Genomic DNA, 22,090 nt, shown 5'->3' with positions numbered 1-22,090 from the left:
TGTAATCACCTCATCCAGTAAACTAGCGTCCAGACCACCACTCCAGGTCCAGAGGCAGGGGAGAAAGAACTGGCCAGTGTGGGATTTGAACCAGTAAACTCAGATTCTCTCGCTTCCACTGGCAGACATGTTACCACTGGGCCACCTTCTTCTTCTGCGTTCACTCGTATGCACACGAGTGGGCTTTTATGTGAATGACCGTTTTTACCCCGCCCTGTAGGCAGCCATACTCCGTTTTCGGGGGGGTGCATGCTGGGTATGTTCTTGTTTCCATAACCCACCGAACACTGACATGGATCACAGGATCTTTAACGTGCGTATTTGATCTTCCGCATGCGTTTACACACGAAGGGGGTTCAGGCACTAGCAGGTCTGCACATATGTTGACCTGGGAGATCGGAAAAATCTCCACCCTTTACCCACCAGGCGCCGTCACCGTGATTCGAACCCGGGACCCTCAGATTGACAGTCCAACGCTTTAACCACTCGGCTATTGCGCCCGTCGACTGGGCCACCAAGTGGGGTGGGTGGTGGGGCAGCAAGGCAAAGTTCTCAGCAGAACACAAATCCCCACGACATATGAGTAAAAATCCCTTAAAAAAAAAAAAATCCCTTAAAAAAAAAAAAAAACACTCCCCAACTTTTACTCTCTTTGAAACCCTTTCATCAAAACACTCCAGATGTCTTTCAAACACTGCCAGTGTAAACTCTCTTCACAAGACCTGTAGAAATGTCTCCGACACAAATTTTCTCTACATGGTTTATGGATGAGTGGGAAGACTACAGCTCAAGCTGTGTGTGTCTGGATTCAAAGCAACTTTCACCGTCACAGACATTAAAAGTACTTTTAGGATTGGGTTTTTTGTTGTTGGTTTTTTATTTAAAAAGGTTAGATAAAATGTTCAAAAGCCTTTTGCAGCCACTGGGGCAAGGCAGCGAATTCAAATTGTATTGTACTGTGTTGCATTGTGTTACTTCTTTAGACACAACAGATTTCTCTATGTGAAATTCGGGCTGCTCTCTCCAGGGAGAGCGTGTCGCTACACTGAGAGAACCACCTCTTTTTTTTCTGCCTGCAATTTTATTTGTTTTCCTATCAAAGTGGATTTTTGTAATAATTTTGCCAGGGACAACCCTTTTGTTGCCATGGGTTCTTTTACATGCGCTAAATGCATGCTGCATACAGGACCTCAGTTTATTATCTCATCTGAATGACTAGCCTCCAGACCACCACCCAAGGTCTAGTGGAGGAGGAGAAAATACTGGCGACTGTGGGATTCCAGCCAGTGCGTCCAAATTATCTCACTTCCGAGGCAGACGCGACAGCACTCGGCCAACAGTCCACTGTCTCGTGGGGTGGGCACAGGAAGGCGGGGCCCATTCCATCCCTTTCGCCAAACAGGAAAAGGAAATGGGCCAAAAGCCACATCAGACTGATTATGTAGCTGACGTCACACATGAGATCATGGAGGTCAGGTGGACCCACAGCCTTGTGGCATAGTGCCTGACAAGGATTCATTATTATTATTATTATATTTATACAGCGCTGAATCTTGGGCAGAGACAAATCAAAGCGCTTTCGCACCATTCTCACGCACACATAACTCTAAAACTGGGGAAAAAAAATGAAGACAAGGAAGAGGCAGGGAAGGAAGGCTATTTTGGGAAGAGGTGGGCTTTAAGGCCAGACTTGAAAGAGCTGAGAGTGGAGACCTGACAAAGTGAAAGAGGAAGTTCATTCCAAATGCAAGGTCCACAGACAGAGAAAGAACGGCGGCCAACAGTCGAGCGTTTGGATCTCGGTATGCGTAAAGAGTGGATCCGAAGCCGAACGCAGAGAGCCACATGGAGTGTAGAGGTGAAGGCAACCACAGAGATAGTAAGGGACAGATTTGTGAATACATTTATAACATAGAGTGCTGATCTTGTACTTTATTCTGCGTGAGACAGGGAGCCAATGGAGATATTGCAAAAGAGGAGTGATGTGCTCAGATCTTTTCTTTCTGAGGACGAGTCGGGCAGCAACGTTTTGTAAGCGCTGAAGGGACTGAATGGATGAAGCAAGATCCCAAGGACCAGGGTTCAGTTCCACCAAGGAGAGGATTTTTCCATATCAACTCTTTCTCCATGGAACCTTTTGTGATGGCCTGGGTGCAGGTAGTATTGCTCTCTCTGTATCATAAGATTATGCAGATAGAAAAGAAAACAATCACAAAAATAGGGTGAGGCCAGATAGTGGTGATACTCTTTCCCCTGGGAAAGCAATCTGAATTTCATGCAGGGACTTCTTTTTGACTGGAATGTATTACAATCAGAAGTCAGTCTCTGCTGACTCGTCGAGAGCAGGTAGCCATTTTCAGGCTCAGGACAGGCCACAACCACCTGAAACACCACCTATACACGAAACTCTGTATCGGCGACACAGAGCAGTGCCCCTGCAGAACAGGCAGCCAGACAACAGAACATCTGCTGCAGTCCTGCCCGCTCCACCGAGCACTCCAAGAGAAAACCTGACTTGACCCAATCCCAGCAGCCCGGAAGCTCTATGGAGGACTGGAGAACCTGCGATGTGCTGCCGCCTTCGTCGAGGAGACAGGGGAATCCATCTGATAAATGACGAACGAGACAACAACAACCACCTTTGACCTTTTAGCCCGTCACAAGCGCACCCACCCCTCTTTCCCGCCCTACACCCCTTTCCATAAAAGATACAAACAAACAAACAAGCTTGACCTTAACTAAGGCTTAAGTGCAACAGCTATAAGGTGAGCCATCCCCAATCACCATTACCAGCAACAGGCAGAGTCAGAGAGAGAACGCAATGTCATTCACTGACAAGGGCTGTGTGTGAATGACAAGTCACACGCTCTCTCGCACCATCCACAGCACTGACGGAATTTGAGGAAGCGAAATTTCCAATTAACCTCAAGAGCAGTAATTACTACCAGATCGTTAACCTGCAATCATCCCATAAACTGCAGAAACAGCAAATCGTTTGCCTTTTCTAGATTTTACACTCCGCTGCCGATTCCATGGAGTCGTCAGTTCTTGAAGAAACAAGAAATGTCAGTGTTCTTTCTCCTATCTTGGCCCAGTCGTATGGAACAAACTGCCCTTCTGTGACCATCATGGAGCATTCTGTGTCAATCATAGAGCGTTCTTTCTCCTATCTTGGCCCAGTCGTATGGAACAAACTGCCCTTCTGTGACAATCAAGGAGCATTCTGTGTCAATCATAGAGCATTCTTTCTCCTATCTTGGCCCAGTCGTATGGAACAAACTGCCCTTCTGTGACAATCATGGAGCATTCTTTCTCCTATCTTGGCCCAGTCATATGGAACAAACTGCCCTTCTGTGACCATTACGGAGCGTTCTGTGACAATCAAGGAGCATTCTTTCTCCTATCTTGGCCCAGTGGTATGGAACAAACTGCCCTTCTGTGACAATCATGGAGCATTCTTTCTATCTTGGCCCAGTCGTATGGAACAAACTGCCCTTCTGTGACAATCAAGGAGCATTCTTTCTCCTATCTTGGCCCAGTCGTATGGAACAAACTGCCCTTCTGTGTCCATCATGGAGCGTTCTGTGTCAATCATAGAGCGTTCTTTCTCCTATCTTGGCCCAGTCGTATGGAACAAACTGCCCTTCTGTGACCATCATGGAGCGTTCTGTGTCAATCATAGAGCGTTCTTTCTCCTATCTTGGCCCAGTCGTATGGAACAAACTGCCCTTCTGTGACAATCATGGAGCGTTCTTTCTCCTATCTTGGCCCAGTCATATGGAACAAACTGCCCTTCTGTGACCATTACGGAGCGTTCTGTGACAATCAAGGAGCATTCTTTCTCCTATCTTGGCCCAGTCGTATGGAACAAACTGCCCTTCTGTGACAATCAAGGAGCATTCTTTCTCCTATCTTGGCCCAGTCGTATGGAACAAACTGCCCTTCTGTGACCATCATGGAGCGTTCTGTGTCAATCATAGAGCGTTCTTTCTCCTATCTTGGCCCAGTCGTATGGAACAAACTGCCCTTCTGTGACAATCATGGAGCGTTCTTTCTCCTATCTTGGCCTACTTGTATCCGGAACAACCCCCCCCCCCCCCCTTTTTGTTTTTAACACTAGCAGGCAGCTGTTTCTCTGCCCTTTAGAAGGCTTTTTCCAGCAACACAATACAGACTAGCAGTGCTTTTGTCTCTGCCATAGAGGAATTCCCACCTCTCTCTCTCTCTAACTCACATTCCACACCCCCTTCCAACATTCTTCCACCTGAGATCCCTACTGCCATCTCCACCTGAAATCCCTACTGCCATCTCCACCTGAAATCCCTACTGCCATCTCCGCCTGAAATCCCTAATCCCTACAGCCATCTCCACCTGAAATCCCTACTGCCATCTCCACCTGAAATCCCTACTCCCTACTGCCATCTCCACCTGAAATTCCTACTGCCATCTCCACCTGAAATCCCTACTGCCATCTCCGCCTGAAATCCCTAATCCCTACAGCCATCTCCACCTGAAATCCCTACTGCCATCTCCACCTGAAATCCCTACTGCCATCTCCACCTGAAATCCCTACTCCCTACTGCCATCTCCACCTGAAATCCCTACTGCCATCTCCACCTGAAATCCCTACTGCCATCTCCACCTGAAATCCCTACTCCCTACTGCCATCTCCACCTGAAATCCCTACTGCCATCTCCACCTGAAATCCCTACTCCCTACTGCCATCTCCACCTGAAATCCCTACTCCCTACTGCCATCTCCACCTGAAATCCCTACTGCCATCTCCACCTGAAATCCCTACTCCCTACTGCCATCTCCACCTGAAATCCCTACTGCCATCTCCACCTGAAATCCCTACTGCCATCTCCACCTGAAATCCCTACTGCCATCTCCACCTGAAATCCCTACTGCCATCTCCACCTGAAATCCCTACTGCCATCTCCATCTCCGCCTGAAATCCCTACTGCCATCTCTGCCTGAAATCCCTACTGCCATCTCCACCTGAAATCCCTACTGCCATCTCCACCTGAAATCCCTAGTGCTATCCCCCCCTCCTCCTCCCCTTATTCACCATCCTTGTCTTTCACTGCAACTTATCAGTACTTTTTCTCTGCCATTAAGACATTCCTCACCCCCCTCCCTTCCCTTCTCCCCCTCACCCCCATCCCTCCACCCCCCCACCCCACCCCACCCCCCCCACACACACACACCCCACACCCCTCACGTAATCCCCACTACCCCAACTGTCTTCATCCCCTTGACTTTCCTGCAATACAAACTTGCAGTACTGGCTCCGCTAATAAGCAACCCCTGTTGCTCTCTCTGTCTCTGTCTCTGTCTCTCTCTTCCAAGGCAATCCTGACTCTTCTCTCTTCTCTCTCTCTCTTACTGGCATTCCTCTTCCATCCCCCCCCCCACCCCCCACCCCCCATCTCCCCCCACCCACCCCCCAAATCAAATCTATACTACTCCCCCTCTCCCTTCTCTCCTCCAATAAGTCTCCCCCCCTTTTTGACTCACTTGTGTAAACAAAGTGAGTCTATGTTTTAACCCGGTGTTCGGTTGTCTGTGTGTGTGTGTGTGTGTGTGTGTGTGTGTCCCCGTGTGTTTGTGTGTCCGTGTGTCCGTGGTAAACTTTAACACTGACATTTTCTCTGCAAATACTTTGTCAGTTGACACCAAATTAGGCATAAAAATAGGAAAAATTCAGTTCTTTCCAGTCATCTTGTTTAAAACAATATTGCACCTCTGGGATGGGCACAAAAAATAAAATATAAAGCCTAATTATATGCAAACTGCATTTACTGTTATATTTATATTTTTTGTATGCTCTAAACTTGGCACTTTGATCTGATATTCTGACCCAACAACAAGAGCAGTCATTATTATCAATTTTTGTTCAAACAGGAGCTTCTTTTGCTAAGCATGGAAGTTTTATTTATTTTGCAAACGTTTTGGTGCAGATAGTAAATAAGGGAAATTACTCTGTAATTAATGCTAGGGGACTTAATTCGCTTTAAACTGATCTTTCTCATCTTAAACATTACATTTTGAAATTATACACAATAGATAAAAAGCTTGGATTTTTTTTTTTTTTTTCAGTGTATCACAAGTGAGTCTTGAAGGCCTTGCCTGTCTTGTCTTATTGTCCTGACTACACACTGGCAGGGCTACCCTGTCTCTACTGAGTTACCACCACCACCACTAAAATTATCCATCCCCTACCTCCTCCCTCCTATCTCCTCCCCCTTCACCCCCCACCACTGGTCTCCCACCCAGGAAATCCCTAGTATCTTCTTCTCTCCTCTCTCTCTCTCTCTCTCTCTCTCTCTCACACACACACACACACACACACACACACACACACAGTCTCCATCCTGTTCCCACTTAACAACAACTAGCACTGTAGCAGTACATGTTTCTCTACCATTACCCGGAGACTTGGGTAGAAATCCATTCCTGAGCTTTCTCTACCACTAACCAACCAACCAATCAACCAAGCACCCCCTGCACTATCAGTTCTGACAACACAACCACAACCTGTAGACATATACACACTGTTTTCTCTGCCACCAAGCCACCAATCCCTCAATTCCTTCGTCTGGGATCTCTTTCTCTGGATATACAGAAGAACATCTCCTTTCTTTTTCCCCAGAAAACCTAAAGTTGAAAAATGTAAGTATCCAACTACCCAGATTTGTTTGTGTCAGTTTAGCTGAGGAAGGTGGTGTGAAACCAGTGGACTATTTACACACTGAACTGTCAAGTTTCAGTTCTGAGTGTGGTGTGAAACCAGTGGACTATTTACACACTGAACTGTCAAGTTTCAGTTCTGAGTGTGGTGTGAAACCAGTGGACTATTTACACACTGAACTGTCAAGTTTCAGTTCTGAGTGTGGTGTGAATTCAGTGGAATATTTACACAGTGACCTGTCAAGTTCCAGTTCTGAGTGTGGTGTGAAACCAGTGGACTATTTACACACTGAACTGTCAAGTTTCAGTTCTGAGTGTGGTGTGAAACCAGTGGACTATTTACACACTGAACTGTCAAGTTCCAGTTCTGAGTGTGGTGTGAAACCAGGACTATTTACACACTGAACTGTCAAGTTCCTCAGTTCTGAGTGTGGTGTGAAAGCAGTGGACTATTTACACACTGAACTGTCAAGTTTCAGTTCTAAGTGTGGTGTGAAACCAGTGGACTATTTACACACTGAACTGTCAAGTTTCAGTTCTGAGTGTGGTGTGAAACCAGTGGACTATTTACACACTGAACTGTCAAGTTCCAGTTCTGAGTGTGGTGTGAAACCAGTGGACTATTTACACACTGAACTGTCAAGTTTCAGTTCTGAGTGTGGTGTGAAACCAGTGGACTATTTACACACTGAACTGTCAAGTTTCAGTTCTGAGTGTGGTGTGAAACCAGTGGACTATTTACACACTGAACTGTCAAGTTCCACAGTTCTGAGTGTGGTGTGAAACCAGTGGACTATTTACACACTGAACTGTCAAGTTCCACAGTTCTGAGTGTGGTGTGAAACCAGTGGACTATTTACACACTGAACTGTCAAGTTTCAGTTCTGAGTGTGGTGTGAAACCAGTGGACTATTTACACACTGAACTGTCAAGTTTCAGTTCTGAGTGTGGTGTGAAACAGTGGACTATTTACACACTGAACTGTCAAGTTTCAGTTCTGAGTGTGGTGTGAAACCAGTGGACTATTTACACACTGAACTGTCAAGTTCCACAGTTCTGAGTGTGGTGTGAAACCAGTGGACTATTTACACACTGAACTGTCAAGTTTCAGTTCTGAGTGTGGTGTGAAACAGTGGACTATTTACACACTGAACTGTCAAGTTTCAGTTCTGAGTGTGGTGTGAAACCAGTGGACTATTTACACACTGAACTGTCAAGTTCCACAGTTCTGAGTGTGGTGTGAAACCAGTGGACTATTTACACACTGAACTGTCAAGTTCCAGTTCTGAGTGTGGTGTGAAACCAGTGGACTATTTACACACTGAACTGTCAAGTTTCAGTTCTGAGTGTGGTGTGAATCCAGTGGAATATTTACACACTGAACTGTCAAGTTTCAGTTCTGAGTGTGGTGTGAAACCAGTGGACTATTTACACACTGAACTGTCAAGTTTCAGTTCTGAGTGTGGTGTGAAACAGTGGACTATTTACACACTGAACTGTCAAGTTTCAGTTCTGAGTGTGGTGTGAAACCAGTGGACTATTTACACACTGAACTGTCAAGTTCCACAGTTCTGAGTGTGGTGTGAAACCAGTGGACTATTTACACACTGAACTGTCAAGTTTCAGTTCTGAGTGTGGTGTGAAACAGTGGACTATTTACACACTGAACTGTCAAGTTTCAGTTCTGAGTGTGGTGTGAAACCAGTGGACTATTTACACACTGAACTGTCAAGTTCCACAGTTCTGAGTGTGGTGTGAAACCAGTGGACTATTTACACACTGAACTGTCAAGTTCCAGTTCTGAGTGTGGTGTGAAACCAGTGGACTATTTACACACTGAACTGTCAAGTTTCAGTTCTGAGTGTGGTGTGAATCCAGTGGAATATTTACACACTGAACTGTCAAGTTTCAGTTCTGAGTGTGGTGTGAAACAGTGGACTATTTACACACTGAACTGTCAAGTTTCAGTTCTGAGTGTGGTGTGAAACCAGTGGACTATTTACACACTGAACTGTCAAGTTTCAGTTCTGAGTGTGGTGTGAAACAGTGGACTATTTACACACTGAACTGTCAAGTTCCACAGTTCTGAGTGTGGTGTGAAACCAGTGGACTATTTACACACTGAACCGTCAAGTTCCACAGTTCTGAGTGTGGTGTGAAACCAGTGGACTATTTACACACTGAACTGTCAAGTTTCAGTTCTGAGTGTGGTGTGAATCCAGTGGAATATTTACACACTGAACTGTCAAGTTTCAGTTCTGAGTGTGGTGTGAAATCAGTGGAATATTTACACACTGAGCTGTCAAGTTCCACAGTTCTGAGTGTGGTGTGAAACCAGTGGACTATTTACACACTGAACTGTCAAGTTTCAGTTCTGAGTGTGGTGTGAAACCAGTGGACTATTTACACACTGAACTGTCAAGTTCCACAGTTCTGAGTGTGGTGTGAAACCAGTGGACTATTTACACACTGAACTGTCAAGTTCCACAGTTCTGAGTGTGGTGTGAAACCAGTGGACTATTTACACACTGAACTGTCAAGTTTCAGTTCTGAGTGGGGTGTGAAACCAGTGGACTATTTACACACTGAACTGTCAAGTTTCAGTTCTGAGTGTGGTGTGAAACAGTGGACTATTTACACACTGAACTGTCAAGTTTCAGTTCTGAGTGTAGTGTGAAACCAGTGGAATATTTACACACTGAACTGTCAAGTTCCACAGTTCTGAGTGTGGTGTGAAACCAGTGGACTATTTACACACTGAACTGTCAAGTTCCATAGTTCTGAGTGTGGTGTGAAACCAGTGGACTATTTACACACTGAACTGTCAAGTTTCAGTTCTGAGTGTGGTGTGAAACCAGTGGACTATTTACACACTGAACTGTCAAGTTTCAGTTCTGAGTGTGGTGTGAAACAGTGGACTATTTACACACTGAACTGTCAAGTTCCACAGTTCTGAGTGTGGTGTGAAACCAGTGGACTATTTACACACTGAACTGTCAAGTTCCAGTTCTGAGTGTGGTGTGAAACCAGTGGACTATTTACACACTGAACTGTCAAGTTTCAGTTCTGAGTGTGGAAACTTTCCTCCCCCAATGCCTGCACTTTGATCTCGACCCCTGTGCCCTCTGCTCCAACAAGTGGAGGAGGGGATGGGGGGGCGGGGCGGGGTGGGAGGGGGAGGGGGAGGGGGAGGCAAACACAATACCTTCTCTACCTGCTGTCTACCTGCCGGCTGCTGCTTCGTTTCCACAGCAACCCAGAAATCTGCCAACCAACCACTGCCACAGTCAGTCAGTCTGTGAGGGAGAGAGAGGAGGAAAGGGGAGGGTGGTGTGTGAGAGAGAGAGAGAGAGAGAGAGATGGAGGGAAGGAAGGAAAGAGAGAAGGGGATTTCTTCCAGGAGGAAGAAGAAGAGGCCAGTTGTTCAAAGCTTCTACTAGGATGAAGGGGGAGGGGGGGGAGTGTGTGTGTGTGTGTGTGTGTGTGTGTGTGTGTGTGTGTGTGTGTGTGTGTGTGTGTGTAAAACTTACAGAGAGACTGTAAGAGAATGTGTGCCACTAAGTGTGTAAGAGAGAGAGTGTACACAGGAATATTATATATTACATATGATATGTGTGCACAGTGTGAGAGACACAGAGAGAGAGAGAGAGAGAGAGAGAGAGATCATGTGTGTGCCACAATGTGTGCAACAGTGTACACAGGTTATGTGTGTGTCGGTGGGTGAGAGAGAGAGAGAGACGGACAGATAGACAGACAGACAGACAGAGAGACAAAGACAGAGAGATCATGTGCGAGAGAGAGTATGTGCGTGTGTTTCCACGCATGCTCACGAGCGCAAGCACTCATTAGTGAAAGACACACACACACACACACACACACACACACACACACACATACACACACACACACACACTAACATATATATATAGAGAGAGAGAGAGAGAGAGACAGACAGACAGATCTACAGACAGACAGATATTACAGGTGAAGGATGATGGGGTGCGGAAGGCCACAGGGTGACAAGAGAAAAAAAAAGAGCAGTGGAGAAATGAGGAGAAATCAGATGGAGGAAGAGAAAGGGGAAAGAGGTGAACGTGAAGCCCCGAGTCATGCACTCTGCTCTGCGCTGACATGTGTCTCCACGTCAGTGTGTGAAGCCAGTGTTACCGTTTGTGTCCCGGATTGAGGGTGACCATTTTTTTTTTTTTTCTGCCCCATCATCTGCACCGTTTCAGTGGCATTACTCCCACGCCGCTCATTTAGATTCCCTCATACACGGCCACACCCGGGTTCGTCCGTCGCAGTTCCAGCGTCGGCAGTCCACAGGGAACCATTGATGTTAGGTAGCCAGGAGGCCACACACCAGATAAGACCCTGCACTGCTGCTGAGTCACTTTGGAGGGTGACAAATTTTGATCCAAACCCCCCAATCTGCCGCCACACCAACTCAGCTGCTGATGTGGTGCAGACTCTCCACTGCTGTCTCCAGTCCCAGGGGAGATGACCCAGGGCGATGTTTCACACACACACACACACACACACACACACACACACACAGTGGAGTGATGGCCTGGAGGTCACGCGTCCACCTAGGAAGCGAGAGAATCTGAGCGCACTGGTTTGAATCACTGCTCAGCCGTCGATATTTTCTCCACCTCCACTTGACCTTCAGTGGTGGTCTGGACGCTAGTCATTCGGATGAGACGATAAACCGAGGTCCCGTGTGCAGCATGCACTTAGCGCACACAAAAGAACCCACTGCAACAAATGGGTTGTTCCTGGCAAAATTCTGTAGAAAAATCCACTTTGATAAGAAAAGCAAATAAAACTGCACACAGGAAAAAATGCCAAAAAATGGGTGGCACTGTAGTGTAGCGACGCGCTCTCCCTGGGGAGAGCAGCCTGAATTTCACACAGAGAAATCTGTTGTGATAAAAAGAAATACATATATATATATATATATATATATTATATATATATCAATTAACTGTCCCCGCGTGTGATCCTCCCCAGTTGTTAGTTTTACACATCGGTCAACTGTCTATCTGTATATAGAGAGATTTTCTATGTTTAATAAAACCAACAGTCTGTAGCGATTTTCCATGTTCTATGGAGATTTTCCATGTTTTATACATCCTACTGTCTATAGTGATTTTCCATGTTCTCTTATCCATGTTTTATACATCCAACTGTCCATAGTGATTTTCCATGCTCTCTCATCCATGTTTTATACATCCAACTGTCCACAGTGATATTCCATGTTCTCTTGTCCATGTTTTATACATCCAACTGTCTATATATCCAACTGTCTACAGTGATTTTCCATGATCTCTTGTCCATGTTTTATACATCCAAGTTCTAACTGTCTATAGTGATTTTCCACGTTCTATGGAGATTTTCCAAGTTTTATACATCCAACTGTCTATAGCGATTTTCCATGTTCTATGGAGATTTTCCATGTTTTATACATCCAACTGTCTATAGTGATTTTCCATGATCTATGGAGATTTTCCATGTTTTATACATCCAACTGTCTATAGCGATTTTCCATGTTCTATGGAGATTTTCCATGTTTTATACATCCAACTGTCCATAGTGATTTTCCATGCTCTCTCATCCATGTTTTATACATCCAACTGTCCACAGTGATATTCCATGTTCTCTTGTCCATGTTTTATACATCCAACTGCCTATAGTGATTTTCCATGTTGTATGGAGATTTTCCATGTTTTATACATCCAACTGTCTATAGAGATTTTCCATGTTCCATAGTGATTTTTGATGTTTTATACATCCAACTGTCTATAGTGATTTTCCACGTTCTCTCCTCCATGTTTTATACATCAAACTGTCTATCGTATAGTGATTTTCCATTGATAACTATTTCAGTAGAGAGACTGGCCAATATACTGGTAACTATTTCAGTGCAGACAGAGACTGGCCAATGTATTGATAACCATTTCAGTGCAGAGACTGACCAATATATTGATAACTATTATCATTGTAGACAGAGACTGGCCAATATATTGATAACTATTATCAGTGCAGACAGAGACTGGCCAATATATTGATAACTATTATCAGTGCAGACAGAGACTGGCCAATATATTGATAACTATTATCAGTGCAGACAGAGACTGGCCAATATATTGATAACTATTATCGTTGTAGACAGACAGAGACTGGCCAATATAGTATATATACTGATAACTATTATCAGTGCAGACAGACAGAGACTGGCTAATATATTGATAACTATTATCAGTGCAGACAGAAGTTGGCCAATATATTGATAACTATTATCAGTGTAGGCAGAGAGAGACTGGCCAATATATTGATAACTATTTCAGTGCTGACAGACAGACTGGCCAATATATTGATAACTATTTCAGTGCAGACAGACAGACTGGCCAATATATTGATAACTATTATCACAATATCAGTGCAGACACTAAGACTGACAGAGACTGGCCAATATACTGATTTAACTATTATCAGTGCAGACAGACAGAAGTTGGTCAATATATTGATAACTATTATCAGTGTGGACAGAGAGAGACTGACCAATATATTGATAACTATTATCAGTGCAGACAGACAGAGACTGGCCAATATATTGATAACTATTATCAGTGTGGACAGAGAGAGACTGACCAATATATTGATAAATATTATCAGTGCAGACAGAAGTTGACCAATATATTGATAACTATTATCAGTGCAGACAGAAGTTGACCAATATATTGATAACTATTATCAGTGCAGACAGAGACTGGCCAATATATTGATAACTATTATCAGTGCAGACAGAGACTGGCCAATATATTGATAACTATTATCAGTGCAGACAGAGACTGGCCAATATATTGATAACTATTATCGTTGCAGACAGACAGAGACTGGCCAATATATTGATAACTATTATCGTTGCAGACAGACAGAGACTGGCCAATATATTGTTAACTATTTCAGTGCAGACAGACAGAGACTGGCCAATATATTGTTAACTATTTCAGTGCAGAAAGGCAGAGAATGGCCAATATACTGATAAATATATCAGTGCAGAAAGGCAGAGACTGGCCACTATACTGAGAACTATTTCAGTACAGACAGAGACGGGCCAGTTTACTGAGAACTATTTCAGTGCAGACAGACAGACGGCACTGCTGACTAAGCTAATTCCGGACTAGCTGGCCCTGCAGGTACAAGGAACTGCAGGCGGCAGGTCTGTTCTCTTCTTCCAATTACTACACCTGCGCTCCTGACAGCGCATGAACACACGTCCCTGTTGCTTTGAAAATGGAAAGGGTGCACTCTGTGCTGACACAGCCTGTCACTGAGACTTTCAAAACAAATGTCAAGAAGACAAAAAAAAAAAAAAAAGGCGAAAATCATGTTTCGGAACTTCAGTCTGACACTATGGTCATCTGCAATGAAACAGTTATTTCCCTTCACTACTTCTTGGCCGATATACCAAAACAAGGACTACAAGGTTTGCCTGCCACTGTGTCAGTGTACGTGTGCAGCAGTGCAGATTTGATAAAGATGGGCATCATTGGGAATTTTGAATGACCTTTTGAAGGAAGTCTGGGAACACTTAGAATTATGGAGAAAAAAAAAAGTCCCCAGGACCCACCACATTGTGAAGTGATCAAAACCCTGCAGCATGACAGCAGGTGTCCCACTACCTCATCTCACCTGAGTGTCTCAAGTTCAATCCCTGTCGCACCTGGCGGGTAAAGAGTGGAGGTTTTTCCAATCTCCCAGGTCTACTACATATGTGCAAACTAGTGCCGGAACCCCCCCTTCATGTGTATACTCAAACAATGCGTTAAAGATCCTGCAATTCATGTCAGCGCATGGCAAGTTATGGAAACAAGAACATACCCAGCATGCACGATGCCGAAAACAGAGTATGGCTACTGTACATAGTGAGGTAAATAAGAAAAACTGTCATACAGCCTGTTTGTGCAAATGACTCCATGTTTGTAAAGTGCTTAGTACTAGAGCTTGGTCTCTGACCGAGGATAGGTGCTATTTAAGTATCCATATATCATAAAAGCTATATATCTATATAAACATTTATATCAACCACTGACTGAAAATATTTTCCAGACTATCTGCCAAAATAGCATCATCACTATCATGAACCATCTTAATAAAAAAAAATAATAAAAAAAAATATATAAAAAGATTACTTTTTTTTTCTTTTTTTTATAATTTTTTTTAATGGAAAGCACACCCACCATTCCATATACTGGTTTGGTGATATTCAGTTCAGATGTAGATCACATACATGCACACTCACACATACACACACAATTTATAAAGAGGTACATACACACACACACACACACACACACACACACACACACACACACACACACATGATCATCTGCATCACCATCATCATCATGAAACCAGAAAGAAGGAGAGAAGGCAGAAAATCTAAGGAGGTCAGATCTCCAGCAATACTGACAAGTGCCACAACTCAGCCTTCCCTCCCCTACTCCTGTGTGCCCCCCCCCCCTCCCAACCCCCACCCCTCTCCCACTCCCCTTAATCCCTGTCACAGGCACTCCTGGCCCCATGCCATCCTGCATGCATGCTAGCTTCACACAGCTTCAAGTACCTCAATAAAACAGCACTTTCTTCCTTTGGCTTCAATTATCATCATGCTGCTGTCCCCTTCTCCCCCCCCCCCTTCCCCTCCCCCCCCCCTTTTCCTCCTTCATTTGCCTCCCACTGCCCTTTCACTGTGTGATCTATCAGAATAGGATAGAATATATGTTTGAAAATCATACACAAACACAGATACAGTAGAAATTAGGATACATGCAAGAGCATATCAATATAAAAACTTGTGCATACTCACACATGCATGCACTTACCACACACACACATGCACACACACACACACTTTCTCTCTCTTTTATATTACAGTTGTGTTGCATTCCACTCAAATGCCACCTTTGAATCATTTTACGTTGAATGTCGGCTATCTGAGCGTGCTGCAGTTTCCACAAGTTAAATTTACATTCCTTTATCCCTCTTCCTCACTTTTCTTTTTCACCTCCTTCTCTGTGTGTGTGTGTATGTGTGTGTATGTGTGTGTGTTTGTGCGCGTGTGTACAGGTCTACATATGTGCATGCAATGAGTGTGTATGCCTGCATGGTGGGGCAATGCACAAATACTGTGTGCAAGCACATGTATATAATATGCTGTTTATGCACGCTAGTAACAAATTCTGATTTCCCAGACAAAAGTCAGTGGGTGTGCTCACACTGAAAGACAAAACCATTTGCTGGTTGTAGTCTTTACTTGGTAAACATTCCCCAACTCTGCAGTGTGTGTGTGTGTTTGCATGTTATCCACATCTTGTCTGATCTCTGAGGACAAGTGTGAAAACACTCAACAGGTACTCTTTTTCTGTCACTCACCCCAAGTCAGGTATGTGTAACACAAGGGGTTGGAGGCTGGTTGGGGGGGAAGGTGGGGGGGGGGGAGAGAGGGGAAAGGAATGATAAATGGGGGGGGTTGTGAGTCAATTTCTGTCAGTGGGGAAGTTGGAGAACAGCACAGGGGCTGAGGGAGGAAGGGGTTGGCGGGTAACAGGGGAAAGACATGGGTTGAGGAGGTGTGGGGATTGGGAGCTCTGGGTGGGAGAGGGGAGGAGGGGCTGAGCCTATTAAGTTTCCTGGTTCTCCAACACTGCCAGCGATGTAAATTAATTTTATCATATCCCTTGTCCTCTGATGTGTACTGTATAATGCAGTATAGCAGTATGTACTGACGTATACTTGATATACTGCATATTATAGACCTCCGTTCCCATCCATCCTCCACACCCCAACCCCCTTCTCTCTCGTCACTGTGTCTGCATGAAGCAATATATATATTCACAAAATCTTTTCAGCAATGGCCTGTAATTTTACAGCTGGCAAATTTATAAATCATTACACATATCAATCGCAACATCTAAGTCTCTGAGGACCACTATGCTCTCTCTCTCGGAAAGTCAAAATTCAACAGTGCTACTTTTATCCATGTATCAATATACCTTTTAAAACATTAATTTGGGATCCAAACTTATTTCCAGTACCATTCAACAGTCTTTCCTTTCAACTATTACTTGCATTACCTTAACAATAACATTCTGCAAATAAGGAAATTGTAACAGTAGTAGGCCAACTGCACATTTGACTGTGCACTGGGGAACAAACAAAAAAAGAAAAACGAAAAAAAAAAAAAAAAGAGTTGAAATCATTTCCCTCCCGTGCCGATGTGTGCAGTGCCCTTTTGTCCCTGAAAGCACAGCACGTGCATTCTAGCCATTCCTCCATCCGCACACTGCCAGCCCGCCTACATTCCTGTTGCCAAGGTAATTTGCTAAACACGTTTGCACGAAACCAGTCCGCAAGCTCTCCCATCACCAGCCCTTACAGCACGCAACTCTAAGAATACCTCTTGAATCATACAACGCTCCGCAGACTGACGCATAATGGTGCAAAGAAAGGGGAGGGGAAACAACAAAATAATAATAAAATATCGCACGTACCCCAAGTTTGTTCAGCTGCTCGTTGAGAGACTTGATCCATTCGTCCAAATAGACTGGGGAATGATAATAGTGAAGATACAGCCAGCCGACCACAGTGTTGAACCAATGGCACGTTTCTGGTTGCTGACCGCGCGCTGGCACGCTCGCCAACGCTCCGTCACCCGACGATGCATAATCGCGAAATCTCTCCACCGCCGGTTGCTTGGTGGCAGGTCCGAGGGCATTTTTGATGGAGTTGACACTTAGGACAACGATTGCAGCTCCTGCACACCATGCAAACAGCAACAAGTCCAGCACATAGCTATCGAAGTCCAGGTCCGTGTACCAAGTGCTAGCAGCCGCCGCCATCTTGGAATAAGTCTGCGAAAGTCTGTACCAAATAAGTTTCAGGGTTATATCTGCCATGCCTCAGCCAATCGGAGCCCTCCAAGAGAAACAAGATCGCAGAAGAGGGGGCCTTCTTCTCCATAAACTGCCTTCTTGCTTCCTCTCGCTGCGTTTCGGCGGAGGCACGCACGCGGGGTTTGCAGCGAGATGCCAAGAGGTGCTATCTTTACCCAGGTTATCCCCCTTTTTTCCCAGCCCAGCCGAGCAGGGTCTACGTTCAGGATGTATTACTTTCTTTTCAAGCAAACACGAACCTGGCTCGCTTGTGTTGACTCTACAACCTACATTTGCCAATTTTGGGCTGGCTGGTTGATTTATCTTCAGGTTTATTACGGACAGAAGGGGGTGTGATATGTTCATATTGCTTCATTAAACCTCGTGCGCAAATGAGTGGCACAGTTGATCCTGAGCGGGCAGCCGGACTCTGAACGCGGCCAGCTAAACGTAAACAAACTGGTGACGTGTTGTTCTGGAACCGAGGCCAGGGGATTCCGTGCACTGGAGCACACACACACACACACACACACACACACACACGCAGGGTCACGGGGCAGTGTGACCTCGGCCAACAAGGTTGGCTGGTCACATGACCTTTCCCAGCTGAGGTTGACTGACCTCATTGTGTCAACATTACTGAATGAATACCTTCCGGGTCCGTTTACTATGAAGCTGTGTGTGTGTGTGTGTGTGTGTGTGTGTGTGTGTGTAAAACAGAGTAAGAAATGTTTCAGGAATGTTGAATAGGATTAATAATCATTCAGTAGGTCCCTATTTTGTACAACAATCTGTGTTCGTCTGTGACTGCTTGTAACTTTAATGTAAGTAATGCAACAATTTGTATTTTTGTCCATATAAATGTAATATTTCAGTATTATAAACTATGTTATTATGATCATCATTATGAAAACAGGGGACATTTTATAAATGGTGTGATAATGATCATCATCATGTGATAAGATGTGGAGTGATGGCCTACAGGTAACACGTCCGCCAAGGAAGCGAGATAATCGGAGCACACTGGTTCGAATCACTGCTTAGCCGCCGATATTTTCTCCCCCTCCACTAGAACTTGAGTGGTGGTCTGGACGCTAGTCATTCGGATGAGACAATAAACCGAGGTCCTGTGTGCAGCATGCACTTAGCGCACATAAAAGAACCCACGGCAACAAAAGAGTTGTCCTTGGCAAAATTCTGTAAAAAAAAAATCCACTTCGATAGGAAAAACAAAGAAAACTGCATGCAGGATTATCATCAATATTCGTAAACAATGTTATGATAATCATTACTATTCATAAACAATGTTATCTTCTTTGTTCGTGGTCTGGGACTCATACATTCACTCACATACACGAGTGGGACTTTACCTGTATGACTGTTTTTACTTTGCAGGCAGTCACACTCCATTTTCGGGGGGAAACTTTGTCATGATGGGCATCACTACGAGGTGCAGCATGTGTTGTGTGAACAGCAGAACTGCTGCTGTGACTCACCTGTCCATGGAGACAGGGAATACTTTACTTGCTTTTTTTTTCTGCCCCATCATCTGCACCGTTTCAGTGGCATTACTCCCACGCCGCTCATTTAGATTCCCCCATACACAGCCACACCCGGGTTCATCCATCACAGTTCCAGTGTCGGCAGTCCACAGGGAACCATTGATGTTAGGTCGCCAGGAGGCCACACACCAGAGGAGACCCTGCACTGCTGCTGAGTCACTTCGGTGGTGTTCAGTAGTGCTTGTTCTGTTTTAACGTACTTAGGACACCACCTACTAAGCCCCCTACTAACGACAATAATGGCTTAGTCGCGGAGCCAGACTGAGTGAGCATCCCTCCCAGAGTGGAGACCGCCACCACGTCCCTCAAACAACAGCCCCCCATGAATCTGTCGACACTGACGACATTGACAGGGCTCACTTTACTTCCTGCATGGCTCCATAAAATCCCTTGTTTCAACCAGACACTTTTATTTTATTTTATTTTATTTATTTATTTGAAGCCTGACTAAGCGCGTTGGGTTATGCTGCTGGTCAGGCATTTGCTTCACAGATGTGGTGTAGCGTATATGGATTTGACCGAATGCAGTGACACCTCCTTGAGCTACTGATACTGATGCTGATACTGATACAGCACCTCTTCCTAGAACTGATCTCTTTGAGTCAAACCTTTCAAACAGTGGTCTTTCAGCCAGACACTTTCATAAACTTACAATGCCTCTGCCTAGAACTGATCTCTTTAAGTCAAGCCTTTCATACAGTGGTGTTTCAACCAGACACTTTCATAAACTTAAAGCACCTCTTCCTAGAACTGATCTCTTTATTCAAGCCTTTCATACAGTGGTGTTTCAACCAGACACTTTCATAAACTTAAAGCACCTCTTCCTAGAACTGATCTCTTTATTCAAGCCTTTCATACAGTGGTGTTTCACCCAGACACTTTCATAAACTTACAGCACCTCTTCCTAGAAGTGATCTCTTTATTCAAGCCTTTCATACAGTGGTGTTTCAACCAGACACTTTCATAAACTTAAAGCACCTCTTCCTAGAAGTGATCTCTTTGAGTCAAGCCTTTCATACAGTGGTGTTTCAACCAGACACTTTCATAAACTTAAAGCACCTCTTCCTAGAAGTGATCTCTTTGAGTCAAGCCTTTCATACAGTGGTGTTTCAACCAGACACTTTCATAAACTTAAAGCACCTCTTCCTAGAAGTGATCTCTTTGAGTCAAGCCTTTCATACAGTGGTGTTTCAACCAGACACTTTCATAAACTTAAAGCACCTCTTCCTAGAACTGACCTCTTTGAATCAAACCTGTTGAACAGTATTGCTTCATACTGGAATGATTTGCCTTCTTTTTGAAACAGTTAACAATTAATGTTAACTTCAGAAGCTCTTTCAAAGAATAGTTGTTCAATGAAATGGAAACTGAGACATGAATGATGTAAATCAGCCAGAATAATGCCATTCTTCTTAAACAAGAAATGTTAAAATGAAATTCCAGGCACGAAAAACTTTGATGATTATAATAAGGGATGGTTATATATTCATGCATATACATGTGTATTCATTTGTGTGTAGTGTGTGTGTGTGTGTGTGTGTGTGTGTGTGTGTGTGTGTGTGTGTGCCTGCCCTGTTTCAGTAATTGTATTCATCTTTTCTTGCAATCATGTATCATTTTGTTCTCTCTCTCTCTCTCTCTTTTGTGTGTGTGTGTTGTTTGTTTTCTTTTTGTTTTGTTTGTTTGTTTGTTTGTGTGTGTGTGTGTGTGTGTGTGTGTGTGTGTGTGTGTGTTCTGTTTGCTTGTTTGTTTTCTTTGTTCCTTCCCTTGTCAAATAAAATTCCATTCAAATGACAAGTTTCACACCCATGTCAATGTTGTGTCATGACACTTTGTGACAGGTGATGGGCGTCAACTGCTCAAGTCTCCTGCTGGCCCACATGCCAAGGTGTCTACAGTGCCCTCAAGTTCACACTCCAAACTTCTTCTTTGAGCTACGTTGCCACAATCAACAGTTGCTACTTGGCATGATGCTGTATTTAATCTTGGTGGTGATTTAACATTTAATTAAAAAAAGCCTAGCTAATTTTTTGTGTGAGTCAGATGGATTCATGTTTATGTTTTGATGAATGGAAATGTTTATCAATTTCTGTTTGTCGCAAAAAACAAAACAAACAAACAAACAAAAAACAAATCATTCAGAGTGAATGAGTATTCCCCACAAAATGAAGGCAATGGTACTATTGTGTGATTCTTGCAGGCATTATTGAACCACCTCAACTCAAAGTGACGTAAGTATGCCATGCAACAGAGTCCTGACAAGTCTAAATTCAGCAGGGATAATATCCTTAATACCACTAGCCTTGTCAAAATATGACTGAAACTGGTAATTTTCTACTACTGAAAATGACTAATGGTCATTTTGATCATGGTATTTGCTGGAACTAAAGACCCAGCTACGTTGGGCAGGGCACATGTCCAGGATGGAGGACCACCGCCTGCCCAAGATCGCGCTGTATGGCGAACTGTCCACTGGCCACCGTGACAGAGGAGCACCCAAGAAGAGATACAAAGACTCCTTGCAGAAAGCTCTCGGTGCCTGTCACATTGACCATCGCCAGTGGTCTGCAGTAGCCGCTGATCGAGAGACCTGGCGACGCACCATCCACCAAGCTGTCTCCTCCTTCGAAAACAACCGCAGGGCCAGCCTTGAGGACAAACGTAGAAGGAGGAAGAACCACAACGCTGCAGCCGCGAACCCAGACCAGACTTTCCCTTGCAGCCGCTGCGGCCGACTCTGCTTTTCCCGCATTGGCCTTGTCAGCCATGAGCGTGCCTGCATCAGACGTGGACATCGCCCTTCCTAGATCTTCGTCAGCGAAGCCAGGCCATGATTTGCTGGAAGCAATAAGAAAAAAAACAAAAACAACAACAACCACAGGCCATTCTAGAAAT

At 44.5% G+C, this 22,090-nt stretch overlaps 1 protein-coding gene across 4 annotated transcripts in view; it reads right to left on the bottom strand.

The window, feature by feature from the left end:
- The window catches only part of LOC143277304 (uncharacterized), a 153,194-nt gene extending 135,405 nt beyond the window's left edge, over positions 1-17,789 (bottom strand). For 3 of the 4 annotated variants that reach the window (XR_013053722.1, XM_076582080.1, XM_076582082.1), the window contains exon 1: positions 17,253-17,789. Coding sequence is in view for 3 of the 4 variants with exons in the window: in XM_076582080.1 (XP_076438195.1) it covers positions 17,253-17,657 (405 nt within the window). In the remaining variant the exon portion in view is untranslated. The remainder of the gene's footprint in view (positions 1-17,252) is intronic. The other variant, XM_076582081.1, reaches the window with a different exon arrangement.
- Positions 17,790-22,090: the final 4,301 nt, after the last annotated feature.

The sequence above is a fragment of the Babylonia areolata genome, chromosome 34, assembly GCF_041734735.1.
Source record: "Babylonia areolata isolate BAREFJ2019XMU chromosome 34, ASM4173473v1, whole genome shotgun sequence".
In the NCBI taxonomy this organism is placed as follows: domain Eukaryota; kingdom Metazoa; phylum Mollusca; class Gastropoda; order Neogastropoda; family Buccinidae; genus Babylonia; species Babylonia areolata.
Note: the sequence above shows the minus strand (reverse complement) of the source record. Positions and strands in the feature narration are given on the sequence as shown.